Source organism: Gavia stellata, chromosome Z (assembly GCF_030936135.1).
Source record: "Gavia stellata isolate bGavSte3 chromosome Z, bGavSte3.hap2, whole genome shotgun sequence".
Classification (NCBI taxonomy): domain Eukaryota; kingdom Metazoa; phylum Chordata; class Aves; order Gaviiformes; family Gaviidae; genus Gavia; species Gavia stellata.
In genome coordinates this window covers 32,658,329-32,682,482 of record NC_082637.1, presented here as the reverse complement: position 1 = coordinate 32,682,482, position 24,154 = coordinate 32,658,329, and the positions used below count along the sequence as shown (strand labels likewise).

The 24,154-nt window shown below is 37.1% G+C and overlaps 1 protein-coding gene across 1 annotated transcript in view; it reads right to left on the bottom strand.

Moving 5' to 3' along the window:
- The window catches only part of KDM4C (lysine demethylase 4C), a 256,596-nt gene that overhangs the window by 229,803 nt on the left and 2,639 nt on the right, over positions 1–24,154 (bottom strand). Inside the window, exons 2-3 of the mRNA XM_059834281.1 lie at positions 15,578–15,771; positions 2,861–2,910 (exon numbers count right to left, since the gene is read on the bottom strand). Coding sequence (XP_059690264.1) covers positions 2,861–2,910; positions 15,578–15,663 — 136 coding nt within the window. The 5' untranslated portion in view covers positions 15,664–15,771. The remainder of the gene's footprint in view (positions 1–2,860; positions 2,911–15,577; positions 15,772–24,154) is intronic.

Below are 24,154 nucleotides of genomic sequence, written 5' to 3'. Positions count from 1 at the left end.
CACTGTTCAGTATCTGATTCTATGTTTTATTTGCTACTTACTATTCAAAACACAATTCTGAAATAAAAATAATTAAGTTTTGATCATACACATGATTCATCAAGGGAAGTAGTTTTCCATTCACCACAGAGATATCTGCAACTTGTACTAACATATAATTAACAGCAGTAGTAGACAACTTACTTCCATGTAGCTGTGCACAGATGAAGGCTGAGTGACACGCCTGGGTAACTTCTCTAAATATAGTGATCAGTAAGGATTAAGAAACTGGGTTCCTGTTCCCAGGTGTAGAAAAGTACGTACATGTGTGCCAGTGTACCTGAAGCCAGATCAGTTTCTGTCCTACCTTCTTCCAGCAGTTCTGGACCTTAGAACTATTATGCTGGGTGAGACTGAAGTCATAAGTCCCATTTACCCTACTGTCCAATTCTGACTCTGGCATTCGGATGTTAAGATGCTGTTCCTCCAGTATAACCTACTGGCTTCTGACAAACAATGGTTTTGGAGATTTACACTTCTCCCCATGCTTTATGTCCCATTCCGCTTACTCTATTAGGCCACCTTTATCAGCAGTAAGAGGCCTGAGCACCTTCAGGCCACACTTTTCTAACATAATACTTTCTTAAACTATGTAAGTTTACACTAAGTGACTTCAAAAGCTCCCATGTAGCAAAGCATGTATCTCCAAAAGTTACCTACTTCCTGAATTTGTACAGGTTACTCAAATATGTGGAGAAATCAGGCTATGTCAAAGAAAAAGCTGAAGGATTTTTAAAGCCTGAAGCAAACAATGCCATGCCTCAATGCCTTTTAATTTTTAGAAATGAGTGAACAAATATTGCTGAAACTGCCCATTCTCCTCCCTCACTCTCAAAAAAAAAAGTTTTGATACACACTCATTACAGAACATTTACACCTGAATAATTTTAAAAAACTGCACAGCTATAATCAATCAATATGAAACCTATAATAAATGCAAGAGCAGCCATACCACATCAAATGAAAAGTCTATCTACCCAAAGATCTTGTTCCCAGCAAGTGTCAAAAGTGGATGTACAGAGAATTGTTTAAATAGAGCATGAAATCTTTGCTTCCTCTGAGTAATCTAGTACCAATGAGTTCCTGCTCCAAGACTTCTAAAGCCAGATGCAGCTCTTTTGTTCCTCTAACAGATTTCTTTGCCAGTGTTGTCCAGTATACCCCTGAATCCATGCAAAATTTTAGAATCCACCATGGACAGCGAGGAGTTCATACTGTGAAAGGAACCATCTCATTCTGTTTATTTCGAACCTGCTAAGACTTTTAATTCAGTCTCTAGCTTTGCTGGAAGACCCAGTGAACAATCACTCTTTAGTCACCTTTTCCATGCCAGTCATCACAGGTCTTTATCATACCCCCTTCCCTTTATTTGACACTGCTTCAGATTGAAAAGTTAGAATTTACTAACAATCATTTAAAAAAAAAAAAAAAGGCAAATTTTCACCAGTCCTAGTGCCTATCTCTGTCTGAACCTTTTCCCATTCTCTATTGCTTTTACTCTTGCTCATTTCCTGTAAATCTTAAAAATAATTATTGAATGATCCTATCGTAAGTCAGTGTCACTTGCCCAGTCTACAACATGTATCAATTTGTTTACCAGTGAAAACCGAAAGCTTCAAGGTATGCGTATGAAGAGTTCTGTACTTTGCAAGTTGGAAAAATAATCTGGAAAGCAAAAAAAACAAGTGACAACTCTCTCAACTGAAACTATGGGAAAATTTTGGAATAGTAAATATAATTAGCCAGGCTGAAATCTGTCTTTCTGAGATGTGTTTTTAAGACTGCAAGTTCACAGGTCTTTACTTTCACATCTTAGTGACACACGCCATCTTACTGTTCTCAGCAATAGTTTAAAAATAGCTCAGAAAAATAGTCATGTACCTATATGCACATAAAATGGATATGAAAAGAAAATGTCCAAAAATTTTCAGAATTTGGTCCTGATACACGATATTTAATTATGAACTTTCAATAGCATTCCTTATATAATATGGTTAATAGCAGGCTATAAAACATGGGCTGCCAGGCCAAGAAACATGCCTAATTATTCCCATGTTCATAAGCTGCACTCTTAATCTAGAAACAAAGAGAGGTGTACTGTTACTGAAAATAAAACAAATTACTGTGTGAGAAGAATTTTCCTATAGACTAGTGATTTTTACCCCTCAGATCTCAACCTCACAATATTCTCTGCTCCTTCTCAGCAGATGTTCCTCACACGCCTAGAGGGCAAAAGCCAGTACATGCTTTGGCTAAAGTGGATTTATATGCCCGCTCACTGGCCAGCAGGCTGCTACCAAATAAGATTTAGCATTGCTACATTTTGTCTGCTTCCCCCTTTCCACAGGTACTAAACCGGGTTTCTATCCTCTACCCAGCCATTAACTTTCATGAAACTCCTGGAGCTGCCTTCAGTATTTCTATCTTTGTACCAAGTTTGGCTACGAAGTTAAGATTCAGAAGTTACTGATGAAAAGAAGCTATGACAAGAAAAGGCAAGGGCACAGAGGAGACAAAGACACTAGCAATGAAAATCTAGTGATCAACAAAATACTAAGCCTCATATTCGTAAGCTTCACCAAGCTAAAAATGCCAGTACAAAATAAAGTTCCAAGAGATTAAAAAAAAAAGATTATTTTGTTTCTTAAGAATTCCTTAGAGTACTAGAAAGTATTCCTTGTTTGCAATCATACCGTAGACAGATAAAAGTCACACAACATTAAGTAATGAAACACAGTAGTTGAGTCAAGGACAATGTTTTTCACTTTGCTGGATGTTTGTCCTTCAAACATCTTACACATGGAAATATTGAAAATATTACCTTGAGCTAGTCTTTCAAGACGTTTCCCGTGCTCTGGAGGAACAGCATACCTAAAATTCACATAAAGAAAAAGATGAAATGCTTAAAGACATAATTATTACACAAGTCATGATTCATATATGATAAATATCTAAAAATACAGAAGCCAAAAAGATTAAAGACTGAAAAATTATACAGGGAAAATATACCAATTCTGAGGAAAAAATACAGAGGGCTTTTTTTGAAAAAACATTTTAGCTCATTTCTAGTTTAAACATAATATGTAGTTCAAGAATATTATATTCGCTATTTAAAATCATGCATATTGACAATATTTGATATGATTACACTACTCCAGTTAAAAAAGTCACATATACTTTCATTTTCCCAATAAAACAAAAACACATAAAATAAGTCAAATTTATACAGGTTTAATTTCTTTGAATATTACTGTGCTTCACAAGGCACAAGAGTTCAACAGAAAAATATGAGCATTAAACACCTCTTTTTTACTACAGCTAATGTTGTGGAATAAAAGGGTTACTTGTCTTTGTAAAATCATACAACTAGAGTTAAAAAGTTATTTAAGAAATACACTTCCTTTAAATTAAAGAATGGTACACATCTTGGAATCACTCTGTTCTTACAATAAATTATTTAGGAAAGATTCCATATACTGTCTGCAACAAGTCAGTCACAATATAAAAGAACTCGAATTAACCTCATGTTATTTTTAATGTTTATTACAGCTAAAAAAATTAAGATTATTGAAAAGCTATTATTTCATTCTGCTTTTCTGAACACTCTGTTATTCACATATGTACTGCACTTCATAGATACTGTATGTCATTAAATACACAACTCCATAAAGTAAAACATGAACACACAGTGCTTATGTCTAACACAAAACTCAAACTAGAGGCTTTTTTTTGCTTTACCTGTCTCTAACTGGACTGGTATTCTTCCTAAAAAGTCACTCTTCCAAAAGTACATTAGTACATTTTTGTGATAATACGCAGCCACATGCTTCCATGTAACATTTAAGTACTTATCAATATTACAAAAATGCAAAATTGGACAACTGAGCTCTCTGTAAGACTCTCGGAAAGATAAGATGGGACACGATTTAACTGGGCTATAGCTATTTATTTAGCTAATATAAAATTACCAAGCAATAATTAATTCAGTGCAAGTTGATACTTTTCATCATTGCCTCGATTTGGGGTCTGTGGTAACATCTACTCCTCAATCCTTTATCTCCTCCTGCTGTTGCCATTGCTCTTTTCTCACAGATAAGAAAAGGACGAAGGAAAGGAGACCATCTTTGTAGTTTCAGACATTAGGAGCCCCAAAGTCACCCTCCAGGCCCTTCAGGGCTGGTTCCTAACACAGTTTATTAGAAAACTGAGCTTTTTTAACACATATGCACTTGCCTTGGATACCAGTCAAATTACAGTGACATGAATCTTACTGGATCCTTGGTCAGAACATTAAACAAAATAACTCCCAAAGTCAGATCACTAAGTCAAAGAAAAAAGTATTCACCCTTAGTCTCAATAGTTAGCTCATATGAGAACCTCAGCAGTATTAAAAGCTTTTAGAAAAATATTTTTCATCATATTGTGTCCACCTTCCTTTTAGCTACATTACCAAACAGCCACTAACGCTTCTTTGACTTCTCATATCTTAAGGCCAAGTCCAGCCCTCTTTAAAAGTAAATGTAATGGACATTAAATGCTAAATCACTAAGAGGCAAAGAGAATGTTTCTTGGATAACAAGCAAAGAAACAGATACAAAGGGGAGAACAGATAAAAAAGGGAAATGTTGATGCTAACTACATTTTATTAGCTCAGGAAGATGTACTTATTAAAAATTTTGAAAAGAGGGATAAAAACTGAAGAGTCACTGTTCATTGCTAGAATCATACTACAAAGAGAAAAAATTACGGTACATACATTTGTTGAGTATTGTTCAAAAAGATCTTCTGAAATACATATTAATTCAGCAAATCAAGGGTACTGGCAACAAGATAGCTACAAATAAGCAATAAATATTAAATCTAAACCATTAATTTGCGTTTCTAAAACATTTTTTATGTATGTTTTTAAGATTAATTCTACATGATTTCTCAGTGTGCTTTAAATAAACTAATAACTTCTTTGCCTCTTTTTTGTGTGTGTGTGTAAATAAAATCTTAGTCTTAGGCAATAACATCCACTGTTTATTCATGAACTAGTGGCAATGTAGCCTGTATTCTTCAAATCCCCAGCAGAGGCAACAACAGACAGTAGTCTAGTAGCTGTGATCACTCAGTCCTGTCTTTACCTCAGAAAACATGGTTGGTGACAATTAGGATAGCTGACTTTATGAAATGAAAAAACAATGTTCTGGGAACTTGGCTGAAAACAGCAATTCACAACCTGCTTAATTTTAGTAACTACTTTGATTTGATTTGATACTCAGATACAAAACCTAAATAACCTGTGAGTTACTATTACCTTTATGGCTTCTGTTCTATGATAATTAATTTATTTTTTCAACAACAACTGCTAGTCCATTACAATAAAACACAAGTTTTACCTTGCATGGCAAAGAAAGAGAGTCCAGTACAGGAAATAAAAAATTTGGGTTTTACTCAAGTTCAGTTTTATTAAGAATGTTTGGATGTTGCACAGAGATGCACCCGTGTAACAACACGCCTAAAGAAATGTTTCCTCTCCTTTTATTTTCCTTTAAGCCAAATGTGGAATCTTTAGTACAACTTACTCGATGATATTAACAAAAAGCCTGTGGACCACAGATGAAACTGCTTAATTCAAAACAAATTACAGGCTTCGGAAGGAGAAATAACTAATAGACCTTTCAGAAGACACAAGGCAAACTAATATTGTATCTCCCCAGCAATATCAACTTTTTCAAATCTCCATTTGAGAGACTGTTGCAGAAACATTAGACAACATAAAATAATTCTACTACACAAAAAGTGCTCATGGAAAAATGGACTAAAACCTCGTATATTTACTGACAACAAATATTTTGAAACATTGCCAGAGTATGACTTGTTGTACACCTGTAACCCTTTCCCTGGTACACTTACACCTTTCCCAGTATAAGATATAACCATTTGAGTCTTTTGATAATGAGTATACGTCATGAAAAACAAACTGCTCAAAGCTCTTGGATATCCAAAAAGCAAATTAAAAAGGTTAAATTTCTATACAGACATCAAAATGAGACTGAGGAGACCAGGAAAAAATTTCAAAACAGATTTTGATCAGCAATAGCATTACATTAATGTAATTCCAATGTAAAATACAGGAAACAAAATATTATTACAGTAGCTGAGTTTTAAAGAGTTAGGTTTTAAATTGATTTTTTTTATTCAGTCATCTTTGTCTCTTTCCCATATCTGCGTACTGCAAGTGTTAAAAAGTCAAGCTTTCCAGTTTCAAGTTGGAAAAGCCCATTTCAGTTCAGTTACTGGTAAAATCATTGTATATAACTTGGGATTACATATTTGTAATAGTGCTCCTGGGCACATTTGTGACACTAACACACATAAAACTGGCTAGATTTGACAGTTCCCCATTCAACGTGCTTGCTCCAACTCCATTATGAACCATCTAGTTTCACCGATCTACAGTATGCAGAACCTCAGAGCTTAATTCAGCATTCTAAAGTAATTTCTAGGATGAGAAGCCTAGAAGTTACGCATGGTATCACAGTTCATTACTTTCAGGCTTTTTGCTGAGCCAGGTTTTCATAAAACAGACACCCTATTCATCTGCAGTTGCTTCTCAATTTATAACAATTCCAGCATTGCTTCATGATACCTTTTTCAGGTTCTACAATAAAATAAAAAACAAAGCAGCACCACATCATCAAACCGATCAGCTGTAATTTTTACAAGGCCAGGAATAAAACAAAAAGAAAAATTGAAATAAGAGAATTTTCACATTAGAAGCTACCAAACCTTCTTATAAAGATGGGATTGAAACAAAACGCTTTCAGTCCAGAGTTACCTAGTCTAGTCCTTCAAGAATAATGCAACCAATATCTGCATATTTTTAATAGTAAAGTCCCTGGAAGATCAGGAAAGAAACAATCATCTGGTTTTCACTCCACTCTCTGAAATGCTCTCCCAGGCTTTATCAAGAAAAAGGACAATTTGTCTTCACTGGCTGCAAAGAATGCCAAAGGTCATAAATACCTGCAACATGCTCTGTGAATTGCATAGCTGTCATTGTATAACAACCAAGGATATCCTGCTAAAGTGAGTCACATGCTTTTAGTTTAGTCTCTAGGTTTCCACAGAAAGTGAATTTTACTTTCACAGCAAGAAAACCAGTGGAGCTAAATTATAGTAATAGATACATGAATATAAAGAGCTCAGAATTGTTTTTCTTCTTCCAAGGACCCCTTAACATCACTCCCAAGACAGAAAATGCAGGATGTAATAGCATCCCAGAATGACGACTATGTGATGACAAGTCCCTATTTTGCAAGAACAAAAAATAAAACCTGTATTTGTCATTAAAAAAAAAAAAAAGTATCAGGTTAGCTAGTAAAACAGATTTCCTATGAGTCAGCACAAAAGTCTATGAACTGTCAGTCATATTCTGACTTTCACAGCTGACCTGCTTTGCATTCCTCTAATGTCTTGGATGAAAAAAAAGGGGAGGGGGAAAAAAAAAAAGACACTGAATATAATTTGATTTGTCCACAACACAGCTCATGAAATTAAACTTAAACAGATGCTTTTTTTTTTTTTTGACCTGCAAAGCATTTAAAGTTATAAATATATTTAATAACCCTAAGATTTTAATAAAATGAAAATAAATTTAAAGCTATGAATGAATGTAAAATCACAAAGTCACCAAGCTTGCACAGTAAAAGAAGAACACAAAAGACTACACAGTTATAAGACAAGTCTCCTAGAAGTTGTCAATAGGAGTACAAAAATTTAGTCAGATTTCTTAAATTTTATAGTGATCTTTCTATCTATGCCTCAGAAAGTAACTATGCAAATCTGTGCCACATGAGTAACATTGTTCTAGACATCAGAGCCAAAGAAGTTACATTTTGTACTACAGAATCATTACTATGGTAGCTCTACTGAAACTACAAAGCTGAAATACGAAGTAGTCTTTTCCTTCCATCACTAAAAACATCAAAACCCACAGATCAGCACATAAGGTAGTTCAGGAGATTGGTTGTTAGCTTTTGAAAACTTTCTTCTCTAACTTACACACTACAGAGTTAGAAAATAAATGGTCGCATACGTAGTACACTTAGAGCTTATACAAAATAAACTGGTAACTTTATTCCAATACCTAAATGGCTGCTATCAACTGCAGCGGTTCAAAACCTTGTGCAAAAGTAACATCTCAAGAACTTCTGGTCAAAGAGAAGAATGTAGCTGCTTCTTGACCTTCAAAGTGAGAGTTGAAAGTTATTTATCGGACTGTTGCTTTCTTTGTTGCTTCACCTGTTTTGTGAATGGGGGGAGGGAAGGTCCTCTTTTTCTCTAATCCTGTATTTCCAAGGGCTATATATTTCTCAGAATGCAGATTAATAAAAACATTGGCTAAAAACATGTAACTAGATAGAAACTAGAAAGAACTAGCAGCACAAATGGTTGCAAATTAATTGCAAGCAAAATTACCCGCACGTTTAGAATTCTGCAGCAAAGACAAGACTTGATTCAGAATTGGTTTTCAAGTCACCCCATACATTAGCAAAGTAATTTTGAGCACCATTTCTTTAAAATTCAGTATCACAGAATGATAGAAAAGTTTAGGCTGGAAGGGACCTGAATGTCATCTAGTCCAATCTCCTTATCAACATACGGCTAAACTAAGTTAGATCAGTTTGCACAGGGCAACATATAGTCAAGCTTTGAAAATTTCAAGATGAAGACTCAGCAGCCTCCCTAAGCAACCTGTTACAATGTCATTGTGAATTATTTTTTCCTTCTATCAAACCAAAATGTCCCTTGTTGCAAGTTGTGATTATTGCTATCTTTCCTTTGTTATGTCAGTGCATCACTGAGAAGAGTTTGGCTCCGTCTTCTCTATAAACTCTGTATACCACAGATTACCACCCCAGACCATATATCAGAACATACAACTTTTACAGAAAAATTCGTTAAGTCAACAACTATACACAAGGAACAATCAGGTCATAAAATGTTTGTTTGCCCAAATTATGATTTGCCCTTAAGGACTGCAAAAAACCTCTCCCCTTTGTCTATAGACTTCTTATATTTCACATAAGAATCCTCTTATGCTAATACATACTGTTAATTCTCCTAAGAATAGAAAAGTGAAGTTCCATATTAAAAATAGAGAGTCCTGACAATGCAGAAAAGAGCAGCAGTTCTCAGGAAAGTATCCCGTATGGTTTGAAAAATCCCACAGATAACATTTTCAGAGATGCTAGACATTTGGGCTTTGAAGAGAAGAAAGATTTAAGTAAGCATGAAGCTTCTTCAAAGGACAGCCTCGACAAGATACTTCACCACTCAACCCCACTATGGGCATCAATGCAGGGGGAAAAAAAAATCTATATAGAAATATATCAGAAGCACTGAAATATGAGATATTGTTACAATACATGCATTCACATTATCCACAGAAAGTAATCACAGAGCCAGAACAAAACTATTCAAGTCCCGACATCTATCAATATTCTAAACAAAGAACATTAAGTATATGGTTTTGGTTTCTTGGGTGGTTTTTTTTTGAGAATACCAAAAATCAAATTCATTCTATCTCATAGCCAAAGATCTTGCAGAATAGAAGTCCATCTTGATTGACAGTTAACATCATCAATAAAACAAATGTAAAGCCTAACATGGAAAAATCCATGTCTTTAAAGACATTAAAGTCGCCAGTAATATCTTTTCTGCCTTTCTAGTGACTTAACAGCTCCTACTCTTCAGTGCTGCATTTTACAAATTGCACCCTCCCAATAAAAGAAGTGGGTTGGATTGTTTTGTCATTTGTATTGCTTTTTTGTGCAACAGGGTAATTGGTTATTGAGCACTGTAGAATTTTGTAAGTGTAGGCTGTAGTTAAATTTGAAACTGAATTTAAATCCACTTGATTTTAACACATGAATAGTATCATGATGACTATGGAAGGAAAACTGGTGAACCTCATCAGGTGCTTAGTTAAGTGGTATGTTTTACCAGTGAGCCAACTTTTACAACAGTCTTATTCGAAGTATGAACATAAAAACACATGAAAAACAAAGAATCATTGTTTTACTGTGCAAAAAGTACCCAGCCAAGCAAGAAGGTCATCAGACATGCAATCTCTTGTATTCATCCAATTATTCTCATCTCAGCAACAAGCAACAGAATGTGAAACATTGAGTTCCATCCTTCCTAAGCCAAGTACATGCACAGGTAATGGATGACACCATCAGCTGCAAGCTAATTCAATGTGATGCTAAATACTTAACCAAACTACTTCTTGGAAGCCCATGTTATATATTGACAGGGAAACAACAGCTGATGATTTTTCCTGTCAGTTAGTATTTTAAAAATTCCAAAGCTGCAAACCCATAAAATGTTGTTACGACTGAACTTACAACAGTAATTTTTTCACAACAAACCTAATTCATTGGTTTCACAGTTGATAACAGGCAATTTGCAACCTCCACTTTATATCAAAATACTGCTACCTAATTCCAGACACTGGGCTCAGAATCCCATGCCACTTTCTATAAGCAACACTAATTTGTTCCACTCTCTATTTAGGTGGTCAGTATTTATAATATATAAACATGATAAATAAATTTTTAAAATATAAACAAACTGAAATCTCATAAACTTAATTTAGGAAGTTAATACAATTGCTATTCTGAGTTGGGAAATTTCAAGGTCCGTTACCACCTAAAAAATTTCCGTACTTAATCTAAATATCTCAAGGAACAAAATCTTCTTCCACAGGGAGGGGGGAAAAAAAAAAATAACTCCTTTTCTTCTAATTTCTATGTCTTACTCAGCAAAGTTCTCCCACTTTATGGAGAACATTCTAACTACCAACTGACTGCTCAACTTCGAGCACAATGATAACCCTTTCAGACTGCTGACAAACCACTGTACTGTTTGATTACAGCTACCTTTTTACAATCAGAATCCCTATTCTGATTATAGTCATCTCTGTGACTCCTAATATTCTTATTTCCAGCTTTTCTGATAATTTTCAACAAGAAGTGTGGCTAATCCTCTCCTCTTCCAATTTGAGCATAACTGTCTTCCCACTTCTTACGGAAGTTTTATATGTTACTCCCATTTTTCACACTAGAAGTTTGCACTTCACTGTAATTTTCTGTACCTGTTATTTTTCCTAGACATAGAACATAACTAGGAAATATGTCAGTTCTGTCAACGGTACGCAAAACTTGTGCAAAGGTTCCACTCATGCTGAACTCTGCATCACCCAGGCAAATTTTGACCAGTCTTGTCAGCTGCTGATCACGCTGAAAGTCCTATCAACACTATCCCAGAAGGTCCTGTCAGAAGACCTAGCTGAGTCTCTTTTAACCGTTTACGTTATTGCTGTATTTGTTCTTGAATTGTACAATATTAGCATGAGTCTGTGTATGCTTTCCCTTCACCTTTTCTGTCTATAATTTTGTCTAATGGTAATATGAGAACACCACCCATTTTTATCCCACCATACTCATAACCCCCTTACTATTTCTTCTGCTACTGGGATTCAAAATCTGAAAATCATATTTTAAAGAATTCCACAACCCCTACTGTGTAACCATCTATCTTCCCTCATTTTTCCACTTCATAAAGGAAGATGAACAGGTACTGGTACACATTCTACACTGGCAAATCCACAAAAACAGGTTCTAGCCATGGCAATCAAGCGGTAACAGTAAAGTTGCCCGTAGCAAAAATTTTAGGTGATCTAGAGACCAGATTTCTCCCCATCCTGTATCCACTGAACTCCTGAAAAGAATTCCTGAACCTAAATCACCTGCTTTATTTTCAATTTCACCATAGATCCATTTCACCCTACTCCTCTTACAACCTAAATAAACTGTTGGGTCCAGTCTCACCCTCCTAGTCCATCTAATTTTGGCTGTCTAAGCATTCTCTCGTCAACAATCTGGTCTCTTTTTCTTGACATTTTCACGAAGACAGAACCATCTTCTCTTTCTGTAGTATATATTCCTCTTTTATTTTATGACTGACCAACCTGCAAGGCATTTTGTGATTTATGAAATACATTACTAAACAGGAGGGGTTTTTAACATAATGCATTGTTTCTTGTCATTTCCAGTCTTCCGAAGAGCTAGGAAGCGAAGACCAGATGGAATGTCACAGAAAACATCACAAATTGATAAGTAAATTATGTTTCTATTATACTGCAAGTTCACACTGTGCCCCTTTCAACAGAAAGTAAAAACTCTGATTTATTTATGCAAAAAAAGAATTCAGACCTCCACCATCAGATATAAGAAGTTAACAAAATGAGCACAATTTTTAAAAAATATTACTTTCTAAAGTAAAATATTAAATATATTCTCCACACTTCTTTACTCTTTTTCTCTAAAATAAAAGAATAAATTAGTCCAATTATTATATTTGAAATACCCACAATGCCATGAAAATAATTACTTTGGGCCTGCTTAATAAACACTTTCACATATTCATTATTAATATTCTTCAAGAAGATTACATATTCTTAACACTTCAAAAGATTCCTATCAACACCACTGTTTTTCACGAGTCAGGTAAACAGCACAAAGAGTAAGCACTGCTTTAAGATACTTAATAAACCCAGAATTATTTTCCAATATGCGAATATCTCATTCAGATTTTTCTTATTCATAAATTTATAATGTGAATTGAACCATTATCTGTATTTTACCCATGGATCTAATACACATACTAATAGTCTAACATTTGTATCATTAACAAAGATGTGGTTTATGCTAGGCACTAATTTCCAAGAGCAGTTCAATACTTTAACAACATGACAAAATTCCTCAAATTGTTACACAAAACAAAAATAAATTCTCTTTAGTCAGGACCTCAACCCCTGAAATAATAATAACAATAGAAGAAAATATTTAACAACAAATGGTAGTGTGAAGAAATTTTTAATACTAATAGGCAGTTCACAGATACCATTATGAAACATATCAAGAACAAACTGAATTAATAAATTACATAAATCATCAATCCCACCAATGATTCTTCTTAGTAATAAGACTCGTTTTCTAAGAAACTGTGAGGCAAAATGAGGTACCATCTTCAAGATTTCTTTCCCATCAGAAAAAATGCAAAGGAAAAGATGCAGTAAAAATTCTGCCTGATAGCAAGTAATTTTAATAGACTATATTCCCCTTTCCAGCAAATCTTTCTTCACCGTATCTCCCTCTCTTCTCCCCTCATATTGTTCTGTTTCACAGCTTCTAAGTTTTCTTAATTCCTTTTTCTCCTTCAAATTATTTACTCTTTTTAGCACCTTTTTGCTATAAGCAAACATATATTACACAAATATATACATACATAAACACACAAACAGCCATAGTCCTGATTTTGCAAATGGTTATCAGACTCACTTTTCCCCTGTATTTCATATGAGGCAGTCAACAGAGGAATCAGTATACGTAATATAAAAATATAAACTTCTTTGTGTACCTCTTGGAAGTGAAACTGCACAGAGTGTAAGAAGAAATGAAAGTTAATATATGCCTAAACACTGGAGAAAGCTTCAAATTCCATGAAGACTGCCATAGCAGTCAGATTTAGCTGCTGCCTACAAGTTGTCACTGGGACTCTCAGGTGGAAGTGGTTGTCTTCTCAGAATTCAGAGAAAACATGCTGCCTATCATGCTTCTTAATAAAGTATTTTTCAGTTCTCCGTAAGACCAATGTGGCTGTCCTGAAGAACTACATGTATACCAAATAAAATTAAAAAACATGTATTACTACCGTACACGCCAGGGTATTTGGTTTCACTACGGAAGCACTTGTCAACTCAGTTTAAATTTTCGAAGAGCACACAAGATCTTTACTATCTGTATCCTAAGATTTAACTCATCCTCCACTTTTTTGAAGAAAATATACTAATATCACATTAATAAAAGATACATTTTACTGATATAGGAACAGCATTAGCATAAATTATTGCAGCATTCCTCCAGTAAAAGCACATGTGTAACAATAAATAAATCTTTAACTGTCTTTCATTCAACTTTTTTTAGTGCTGCATTTCTTAACAGTATGGGCCAATGTGGTTCAGAAAATGAAGTCGTATCCACCACAATTTCTTTCAAAGATGAAGAGGTCAGTGTTTAACAGTTTTGTTCATTTGCAAGTGTAAACAATTATCTGTAAACCAGAAAAGCATTTATCATATTATCAACTCATACCTCCTTCAAAATACTTAAAGAAAAAAAGTTTTCTTAGCTTCTATGCATTGTGTCCAAGGACTTCAGGGTTTAAGTAAATGTCTCTAGTATTTGGAATTTTGCAATATGCAGTAGGTTTTCTTTAAATAGCACTTTTACAATCCCTAAGAATCCAAAATAGTTTTTATGCAATCATTGTTTTAGTTACATTTGTCCTATAATCTTGGAACATTTTGGAATTACCTATCTTTACATCCATTTTTAACAAAGGTATCATTCTTACGGCTGAGAAGACTTTCTTAGTATGTTTAATTCTATCAAAGCAGCAATTTAAAAAAATATATATATAATTAAGCAATTCAAAACACAGACTTGCGTTACTGTAATAGGTGGTTTTTACCTTCTCTGTCTAAACGCAAGCAATCCACTATACAACAGAAGCAGGTAAACATAAAACAATGACCTAAGAACCAGCAGCTGACCAATTTACCACCTTCTCAGTTTAAATACACAATGTTGCATAAGTCTTTGTCTTTTGTATGGGTATAAAAATAACCAATAATGTTTTATGGAATTACCAGCTATAAAATTTTCCATCTAAGTTTGGATGATGAGAAACTGCCACAACCGAACTAAGCATAACATCTTTTATATATCTTTCTAAGGATTTTATGTTCTCTTCAGAGGTATTTTGAAAATGTAAGATTTTATGATCAAAAGGAAAACATTTTTCTCATATACTTTAAGATACACATATACCACAATATAGGTATAACATTAAACCTACTTGTCTCTCTATTAAGGCTGTTCAATCAAAAATCTAAGATTATGGAGAAAGGATAGCAGAAGCTTCATATTTAGGAAGTACCTTTAACACTGAATCTTATCTCCTACTGGGCTTACTGAGTTAAGAGTAGAGAATATGACTCTGATTCAAAAAAGCAATTAAATGCATGTTTAATACAAAACATGTTAGGCAGTCCCAAAGGACAACTGAACCGAAGAAACTGATTTCAAAGAGGCCTTACAGAAGTTCCCTCAGTCTTGGGGTTCCCAACTCATTAAACTTCTCATATTGAATCATTACAGACTTTTTCTGTTGAACTCAAATAAGCCTTATGTACTTATTAGTCTTTCCCTTTAAAATAAAAGAATGCATTACTGTGATGTTCTTTACATCACAAATCTCACCTATTTCATAGCATTCTCAGATTAAAAAAACCCAAAAAACTACTACCTTAGCTTTTCAGTAAGGCTTATCACTGCATGATGAATTGTACCCCATCTGTTTGGTTTAGTCAGCTGAAACAAACAGATAAATGAAATCATCCTTCATAAAAATTTAAACTTGCCATGACTTTGGCTCCCCAAAATGAAGATAATTAATACTGTAGAGATCCATGTCTTCAGTATGCCATGCAAATGTTGTTTTCCACATGCCAAAATATAGATATGGCGTATTTACACCCTCAATAGAAATTCCACAGTCTTCTCCTACAACATCCAATATTGTATTAAGATGGGCAATATTCCATTCCTCAACACCCTGAAAAAGATACATAAAAAATGTATTAATAGATTTATAAAGCAATGCAATTTTATATAATAGTCTCAATCAAAAGATACACACCTGATCTAGCCCTTCAAAAGACTGTAGATTAATACAAATTTGTACGCACTTCAGAAGACAGTTGAAGTTACCCGAAGAAAAATTCTCTTGACCTAGGTAACATTTAGACCCGGTTCTAAGTCTGAGATGTTCAGAGCAGAGAACATAAGGAAGTTCGTATCAGCATAACACTTAATACATCAAATCTAACATGGATTGAAACACCATACACAATAGAAATAATAGCTGCAGACAAAATCTTTGATGAGTTGATAGCTGTAAGCCACTAAGTTTCACTGGGCCTATTCTACGGCTTTTAATTACTTACAAAGTAAGTATTTAGTATTTACTACTACAAAGTAATACTAGCTGGTATGAAAAATTATTTTAAAATGTAATTTACATATGTAAATCTACCATTTCTCTGAGAAGTATAAAAACTAAAACCATTACATCACTTCAGAGTTATTTCTAACCATAATGATGTACTGCATAAGAAACATATCACAGAAGAAATCTACTGATTTCATGGGAATTCAGCTGTTTCCTTACATGATTGCCTATAAAATCTGTATATTAAAAGCCATTCAGAAAGCCATGCATGTAGTTTTTGTTGTATTTCAGACTCATCCACAAAGTGCAATTCTAATTTCAGGTAATACAGCATGTAAGAGTCAGTATAACCAAGATCAAAGCTACAAAACTGAAGAGAACGAGATTAGACTTCATTATAACAGCAATTATTTGCACCTCCAGCTTATCACTGTGAAGCAATTGAACTCCAGGGAAGACATTAGCTGGTGCTCAAGCAGTCAGAAAAACAAGAAGTATAATCAAAACTATTATAAACTCAATTCGGGCAAACATGCCCTTAACCATGATCTGCTCTGCACCCCCCAATCACTGAATTCTCTACAGTTCTGGTAATATTACTCAAATTTGGGGAACAAATTGATGGCAGACTGCAGTCCTGATGCAGCTGATTAAGACTTAGAAACATGGTGACATTCAACAGTTGGGCAGGCAGTGAAGTAAGAATACAGGTTAAAGCAAGAAGTAATGAACATTTAATACTCTGTTTTCCTTTCCTTGGTTTTTGAGATTTTGTATCAAGTATGTTATGTATGCAGCAACTAGAATCGATATACAAGATGGTAACTTCCATATGAAGTTCAACCTTCTCATGGGTTTGAGGAGGGACCCCATGCTGGAGCAGGGGAAGAGTGTGAGGAGGAAGGAGTGGCAGAAACAATGTGTGATGAACTGACCGCAACCCCCAATTCCCCATCCCCCTGCGCCACTCAGGGAGAAGAGGTAGAGAAAAACTTAGGAGTGAAGTTGAGCCTGGGAAGAAGGGAGGGGTGGGGAGAAGGTATTTTTAAGATTTGGTTTTATTTGTCATTATCCTATGCTGATTTTGATTGGTAATAAAGTAAACGAAGTTCCTCAAGTCAAGTTGTTTTGCCTGTGACGGTAATGGTAAGGGATCTCCCTGGCCTTAGCTTAATCCATGAACCTTTTGTTATATTTTCTCTCCCCTACCCAGCTGAGGAAGGGGAGTGAAAGAGTGGCTTTGGTGGGCACCTGGCATCCCGCTAGGGTCAATCAACCACACAAGGGAATGTATAAAGAAAGTATTTCTAATTTAACCACATTTTTGATGGCAAATTCTTTAAAGAATATCTGTCATCTTTGACAAGTGTATCACGCAATCAAACATCAGGAAAAAAGCTGAAAAATAACATTTTTCTTTCTTTACTATAACAAAGAAATACAGGCTTGAAACATCTTACCACCTATGGTTGTTGCAACGCACATTAGAACTTACTTTGTATTTCTTCAGAGAAATATTGTAAGGTACACAGTAGTTTATATAGAAGACCACTATTCCAATGTTCACTAATTTTGTAGATAATTCAAAGTTACTGTAAAGTACTATCAAGAGCTTTTACGACTCTTTTAACAGCCTTTGAAGCAGCTTTTAATGCAATGTGGAGATAAAATGGGACACTTCATAAGCAGCTCTGAAATACCTGAACACTTACACAGTTTAGAAGGAGCTGACCCATTCTTTTCTCAAAGACACAAAAATGTAGCTTTCAGTATAGTGGTAAAAAGTGAAGCTCAAGGTTGTAAGCAGTGACCTCTTTGCAGATAAGAATAAAATAGGCTCCAAATGAAATTATTTTTACAATAGCAACATGATACTATCCTTTGCATTTTGCTTAAACAAATCAGCCAATAGTGTGATGTATTCTACTTCTATGAACATGATTTCTGTATGTACACATTAACACACACAATCCTTTTTCAGTGTTTAATTTTTCCTGTGATTATGTCATGGATTCATTTAAATATTAACCTGGCAAACAAGACATCTGTTCTACAATTATGATTAAAAAGCCCCTATGACTGACTGTAACAGCTCAAATAACGAAGAGTAAAAAAACTAATTAAGAGACAGAGTGAAAAGGAATAGGAGAAACACACAGAAAAATTTGTGCTTGGTCACCGACTCCTCTCTCCACACCCCCACACACTCACACCAACGAGTATAATAAAAAAACCTTCCAGGTTTTTATTGATTCTTCAAAGTGCATAAAATACAAACAGAAAAATGCTATGAATAGAATCTCTGCACCATAAACACAGAGGTTAAGAAATACAATGAATCTCCCTCATTTGATCCGTTTTTTCTTCTATCTTTTCAGCTATAACCATTGCTTTGCAGCACCCTTTTCAAGGGTGGGGAAAAAGAGCAGAAGCAAGTAGATTCTCTTTGGTAATGCACACTAGAACCAAACACGTACGAGAAGAAATGCCCACATTGATCTCAGCTATAAGTAGATAATAGAGAAAGGACATCTCACATAGAACCACTGATCCATTTCAGTTGGAAAAGACCCTTAAGATCACCTAACACTGCCAAGTCCATCACTAAACCATGTCCCTAAGCACCTCACCCACATGTCTTTTAAATACCTCCAGGGATGGTGACTCAACCACCTCCCTCAACAGCCTGTTCCAATGTCTGACAACCCTTTCAGTGAAGAAATTTTTCCTAATAACTGATCTAAACCTCCCCTGGCACAACTTGTCCTGTCACTTGTCACTTGGGAGAAGACACCAACACCCACCTCTCTGCAACCTCCTCTCAGGTAATTGTAGAGAGTGATGAGGTCTCCCCTCAGCCTCCTCTTCTCCACACTGAACAACCCCAGCTCCCTCAGCTGCTCCTCATAAGACTTGTGCTCCAGACCCCTCACCAGCTTCGTCGCCCTTCTCTGGACACGCTCCAGCACCTCAATGTCCTTCTTGGAGTGAGGGGCCCAAAACTGAACACAGCATTCCAGGTGCAGCCTCACCAGTGCTGAGTACAGGGGTACAATCACTTCCCTAGTGCTGCTGGCCACACTGTTTCTGATACAAGCCAGGATGCCGTTGGCCTTCTTGGCCACCTGGGCACACTGCTGGCTCATCTTCAGCCGGCTGTCAACCAATACCCCCAGGTCCTTTTCTGCAGGGGAGCTTTCCAGCCACTCGTCCCCAAGCCTGCAGCATTGCATGGGGTTGTTGTGACCCAAGTGCAGGACCCGGCACTTGGCCTTGTTCAACTGCATACAATTGGCCTTGGCCCATCGATCCAGCCTGTCCAGATCCCTCTGCAGAGCCTTCCGACCCTCCAGCAGATCAACACTCCCATCCAACTTGCTGTTATCTGCAAACTTACTGAGGATGCACTCAATACCCTCATCCAGATCACTGATAAAGATACTAAACAGAACTGGCCCCAACTACTGAGCCCCGAGGAACACCGTATGTGACTGACTCCCAACTGGATTTAACTCCATTCACAAGACTTTGGGCCTGGCCATCCAGCCGGTTTTTAACCCAGCAAAGAGTACACCCGTCCAAGCCATGAGCAGCCAGTTTCTCCAGGAGAATGCTGTGGGAAACGGTGTCAAAGGTTTTACTAAAGTCTAGGCAGACAACATCCACAGCCTCTTACTCGTCCACTAAGCAGGTCACACGGTCACGCGCTAAAACATGCAGAACTTTCTACGTTTAAAAAACTGGTGAGTCCATGTCCCCTATTAAGCTACCGAGTAACATCCTGCACATGCTTTTGGTGGGTTGACCCAGTCTAGATGCCAGGGGGCCACCAACACCGCTCTATCACTCCCCTCCTCAGCTGGACAGAGGAGAGAAAGTATAATGAGAAGTTCATGGGTCAAGATAGGGACAGGGAGAGATCGTTCACTAATTACCATCATGGGCAAAACAGACTTGACTTGGGGAAAAATTAGTTTAAATTATTACCAATCAAATCAGAGTAGGATAATGAGAATTAAAAACTAAATCTTAAAACACCCCACCTCCACTCCTCCCTTATTCCTGGGCTTAACTTCACTCCCAAATTCTCTACCTCCTCCCCCCAAGCTGCCCAGCAGCATGGGGAATGGGGGTTGAGGTCAGTTCATCACATGTTGTTTCTGTCACGTCTTCCTCCTCACACTCTTCCCCTGCTCCAGCATGGGGTCCCTCCCACCAGAGACTGTTCTCCACAAACTTCTCCAATGTGCGTCCTTCCCACTGGCTAAAATTCTTCATGAACTGCTCCAGTGTGGGTCCTTTCCACAGGGTGCAGTCCTTCAGGAACAGACTGCTCCAGGATGGGTCCCCTGCAGGGTCACAGGTCTTTCCAGAAAACCTGCTCCAGAGTGGGCTCCTCTCTCCATGGGGTCACAGGTAATGCCAGGGGCCTCCTCCAGCATGGGCTTCCCACGAGGTCACAGCCTCCTTTGGGCACGTCCACCTGCTCTGACGTGGGGTCCTCCATGGGCTGCAGGTGGATATCTGCTCCACTGTGGACCTCCATGAGCTGCAGGGGGACAGCCTGCCTCACCATGGTCTTCTTTCTTAAACATGTTATCACAGAGGTGCTACCACCATCACCAATTGGCTCAGCTTTGCTCAGCAGCGTGTCCGTCTTGGAGCCGGCTGGCATTGGCTCTATCAGACACACGGGAAGCTTCTAGCAGCTTCTCACAGAAGCCACCCCCAAAGCCCCTGCGCTACCAAAACCTTGCCATGCAAACCCAATACAATACTGTAAATGATGGCGTACAAGAAATATACTTACGGTAGTTTGCAAAAGTCAATCTGTAGGACTATATCAGCAAAGTTGGAGAAATCCACAACCTCTCTGGGCACCCTGTGCCAGGGCTCAGTTACCCTCACAGTGAAAAACTGCTTCCTGATTTTCAGGTTTTTTGTCAGATCTCCTGTGTTTCAGTTTGTGCCCATTGCCTCTGATTCTGTCACTGGGCACTGGTGATAAAAGCCTAGCTCCATCCTCTTTGCACCCCCCCTGCAGGTATTTATATACATTGATAAGGTCACCCCGAGCCTTCTCATCCCCAGGCTGAACCATCCCAGCTCTCTCAGCCATCCCTCATATGAGCGATGCGCTAGTGCCTTCAACATCTTACTGGCCCTTCACTGGGCTCTCTCCAATAGCTCCATATCTCTGGGGAGAGATGAGGAGCCCAGAACTGGGCACAGCACTTCAGGCATACCCTCAGCAGTGCTGATTAAAAGGGAAGGATCACCTCCTTCAACCTGCTGGCAGCATTCCTCCTACTGCAGCCTAGGACATTGTTAGCCACCTTTGCTGCATTGGACATTGCTGGCTCATGTTCAACTTAGTGTCCTCCAGGACCCCCAAAGGACTTTTCTAGAAATCAACTTACCAGCCTTCAACCCCCAGCAGGTACCCCATATACCTGAGGTTTTTCCTCACCAAGTGCAGCACTTTGCAATTCCCCTTGTTGAGCTTCACGAAGTTCCTGTCAGCCTCTTTCTCCAGTATGTCAAGGTCCTTCTGGATGGCAGCACAACCCTCTGGTGTATCAGCCGACTGTCACAGTTTTGTATCATCTGCAAACTCTGCGCCATCACCCAAATCATTAATGAAGATGTTAAACAGGACTGGACCCAGTATTTATCCCTGAGTTACACTTTAAGTCCTTCTCGTTGCCTTCAACATCTCTTAGATTCAATTCCAGGTAGGCTTTGACATTCCCAACTGTATTTCTGCATTCTTGGACAGTGTCTCTATACTCCTCCCAGGTTACATGTCCCTGCTTCCACCACATGTGTATTTCCTCTTTATGCTTGAGTTTTGTCAGAAGCTCCTTGCTCATCCATGCAGACCCCTGGCATTTTTGCCTGACTTCCTGCTCATTAGGATGGACCACTCTTAAGCTTAGAGGAGGTGAATACCAACCAGCTTTCTTACACCCTTCTTCCCTCCAGGGCCTTATCCCATGGGACTCTTCTAAGCAGATCACTGAAGAGGCCAAAGTCTGCTCTCCTGAAAGCCAGGGTTGTGGTCCTGCTTTCTGTCTTGACACCTCCTCTTAAGACTCTGAACCCCACCATCCCATGGTCACTACAGCTAAGGCTGCCTTCAACCTTCACATCCGCAACAAGTCCTTCCTTGTGTGTGAGTACGAGGTCACGCAGACAACTTTGATCAGGAAGTTGTTATTGATGCTCTACAGAGACTCTTCAATTACTAATACCTGCTGCTCTTCTGCAGCCTTAGGTTCAGCTACAACTCAGATGCCATCCCTAACTCATTTCAAACCAAAACTGGACAAATTCAAACTCTACGTACAATGTCAAGGTGCTGCTTTAAAATCAAGTTAGCTGCTCTGTCAAGGGAAACAGCAGGAAACTTGAGTACATCTGTTGTTAGAGTTAATATTACATTAGAGATGTACCTACAATTTAGCAAAAATAACCAACTGTTAGCCTACAAACTCCACTGAATCAATCACTACTGTATTCCTACTCAAAAATGCTCCCCACAGCTTAGACATGGGAGAAGGTAGGCATTAGGAATTGTCTTATCAGAAGGAATAAAGCTAAGAGGAAAAGGGAAGTAAAGGGATATCTTCAACACAGGAGCTGAAGAAGAGTGGTGTAAGAGGCATGACAGTATTTATACATGCTTCTTCCAAATCTTGGCTTTTCTCTACTGAATAGCAGATTCCATTGACAACACTGAAGTCAGATGTGGTTTATGACCCATTATAAACATCAACTCAGTCACTTTTCTTTGGAACTTCTTTTGAAACCATGCAGATTTCCCCCCCGCCCCCCGTTGCTAAATGAGTCCATGTAGGGGTTTCATACGTCATTCCCACCTGTCTGTACAAATACAATTTCAAATTAATAATTTAAAAAAAAAACCAGACCCAGGAAACACAAAATGTTAATTTGAGCTTCTTGTATCTCCTACAATAAGGAAACAACTTAAGTTTGTGGCCTCAGTGATTGGTGGTTTAATTTAAACAACAGTTGGGAGTGGCATGGAAGTGGAAGGCCTAACAGTAGTTCACCAGAACAGAGACTGTACAGAAAAAGTTGGTGAATCGCACTCTTCAATTTCCTCACAGGTACAATTGCCAGATAAGTTAATAAAAAATTAATAAATTTAATAAAGTTATGATATCAGAAACAAAATAACTGTCTTCCCCTTTCTGACAGGAACAGTTACTTTTTGCAACTGTTTCACAGGCTAGTTATTCACAGTCTAAGCTGACTCAAGTTGGTACTACATTAACACTAACTTACAAGGAAGACAGCTCTCTTGAAATAACATGATAAAAAATAAATCATCACTTCTCAATTAAACTTCCTAAACAATCATAACTCTTAGGTGTTCATAATCAATTCATGAATCAGTTTAACAACTGCAGGTAGTGAGACCAGTGACATAAACTTTTTCACGAATATTAATTTTCACTCAAGTCCAGATGACCTTATTGCAACAAAAAGACAGAACCTTGAACATGTATCTAATAATATTTATAATCTTAACATAAATAATGATCCTTACAATCTGTTCCTTAGTGCAATGCTTTTTCTTGAGTCACCTACATTGTCATTCTCCTATAAAGCACTGTAATTAAATGTAACAGCAGTTAGAATGCTACAGCACAGAATAATATTTCAAGCAAACATTCAGCGATCTTAAATTTTTCTATAAAGCTCTACGCAGTGTACAGAACACTTGTTCTCATAGGTTATTTCCTTATCCATAAAGATTTAATCTGTGTTCAAAACTGTCAAATAACCATAAACACATTATAAATATACAACAGAGATTCTCGAATAATCCAAGTATCACAAGGGTAAACTTTGACTCATTGATGGTAATTGTCAAATTTCAAAGCATGCATTTACAGCTTTGTTCCTGTTCTTTTTTTTTTTCAGCAGTTCCATATAACACAGGCTTTATAACTTTGCC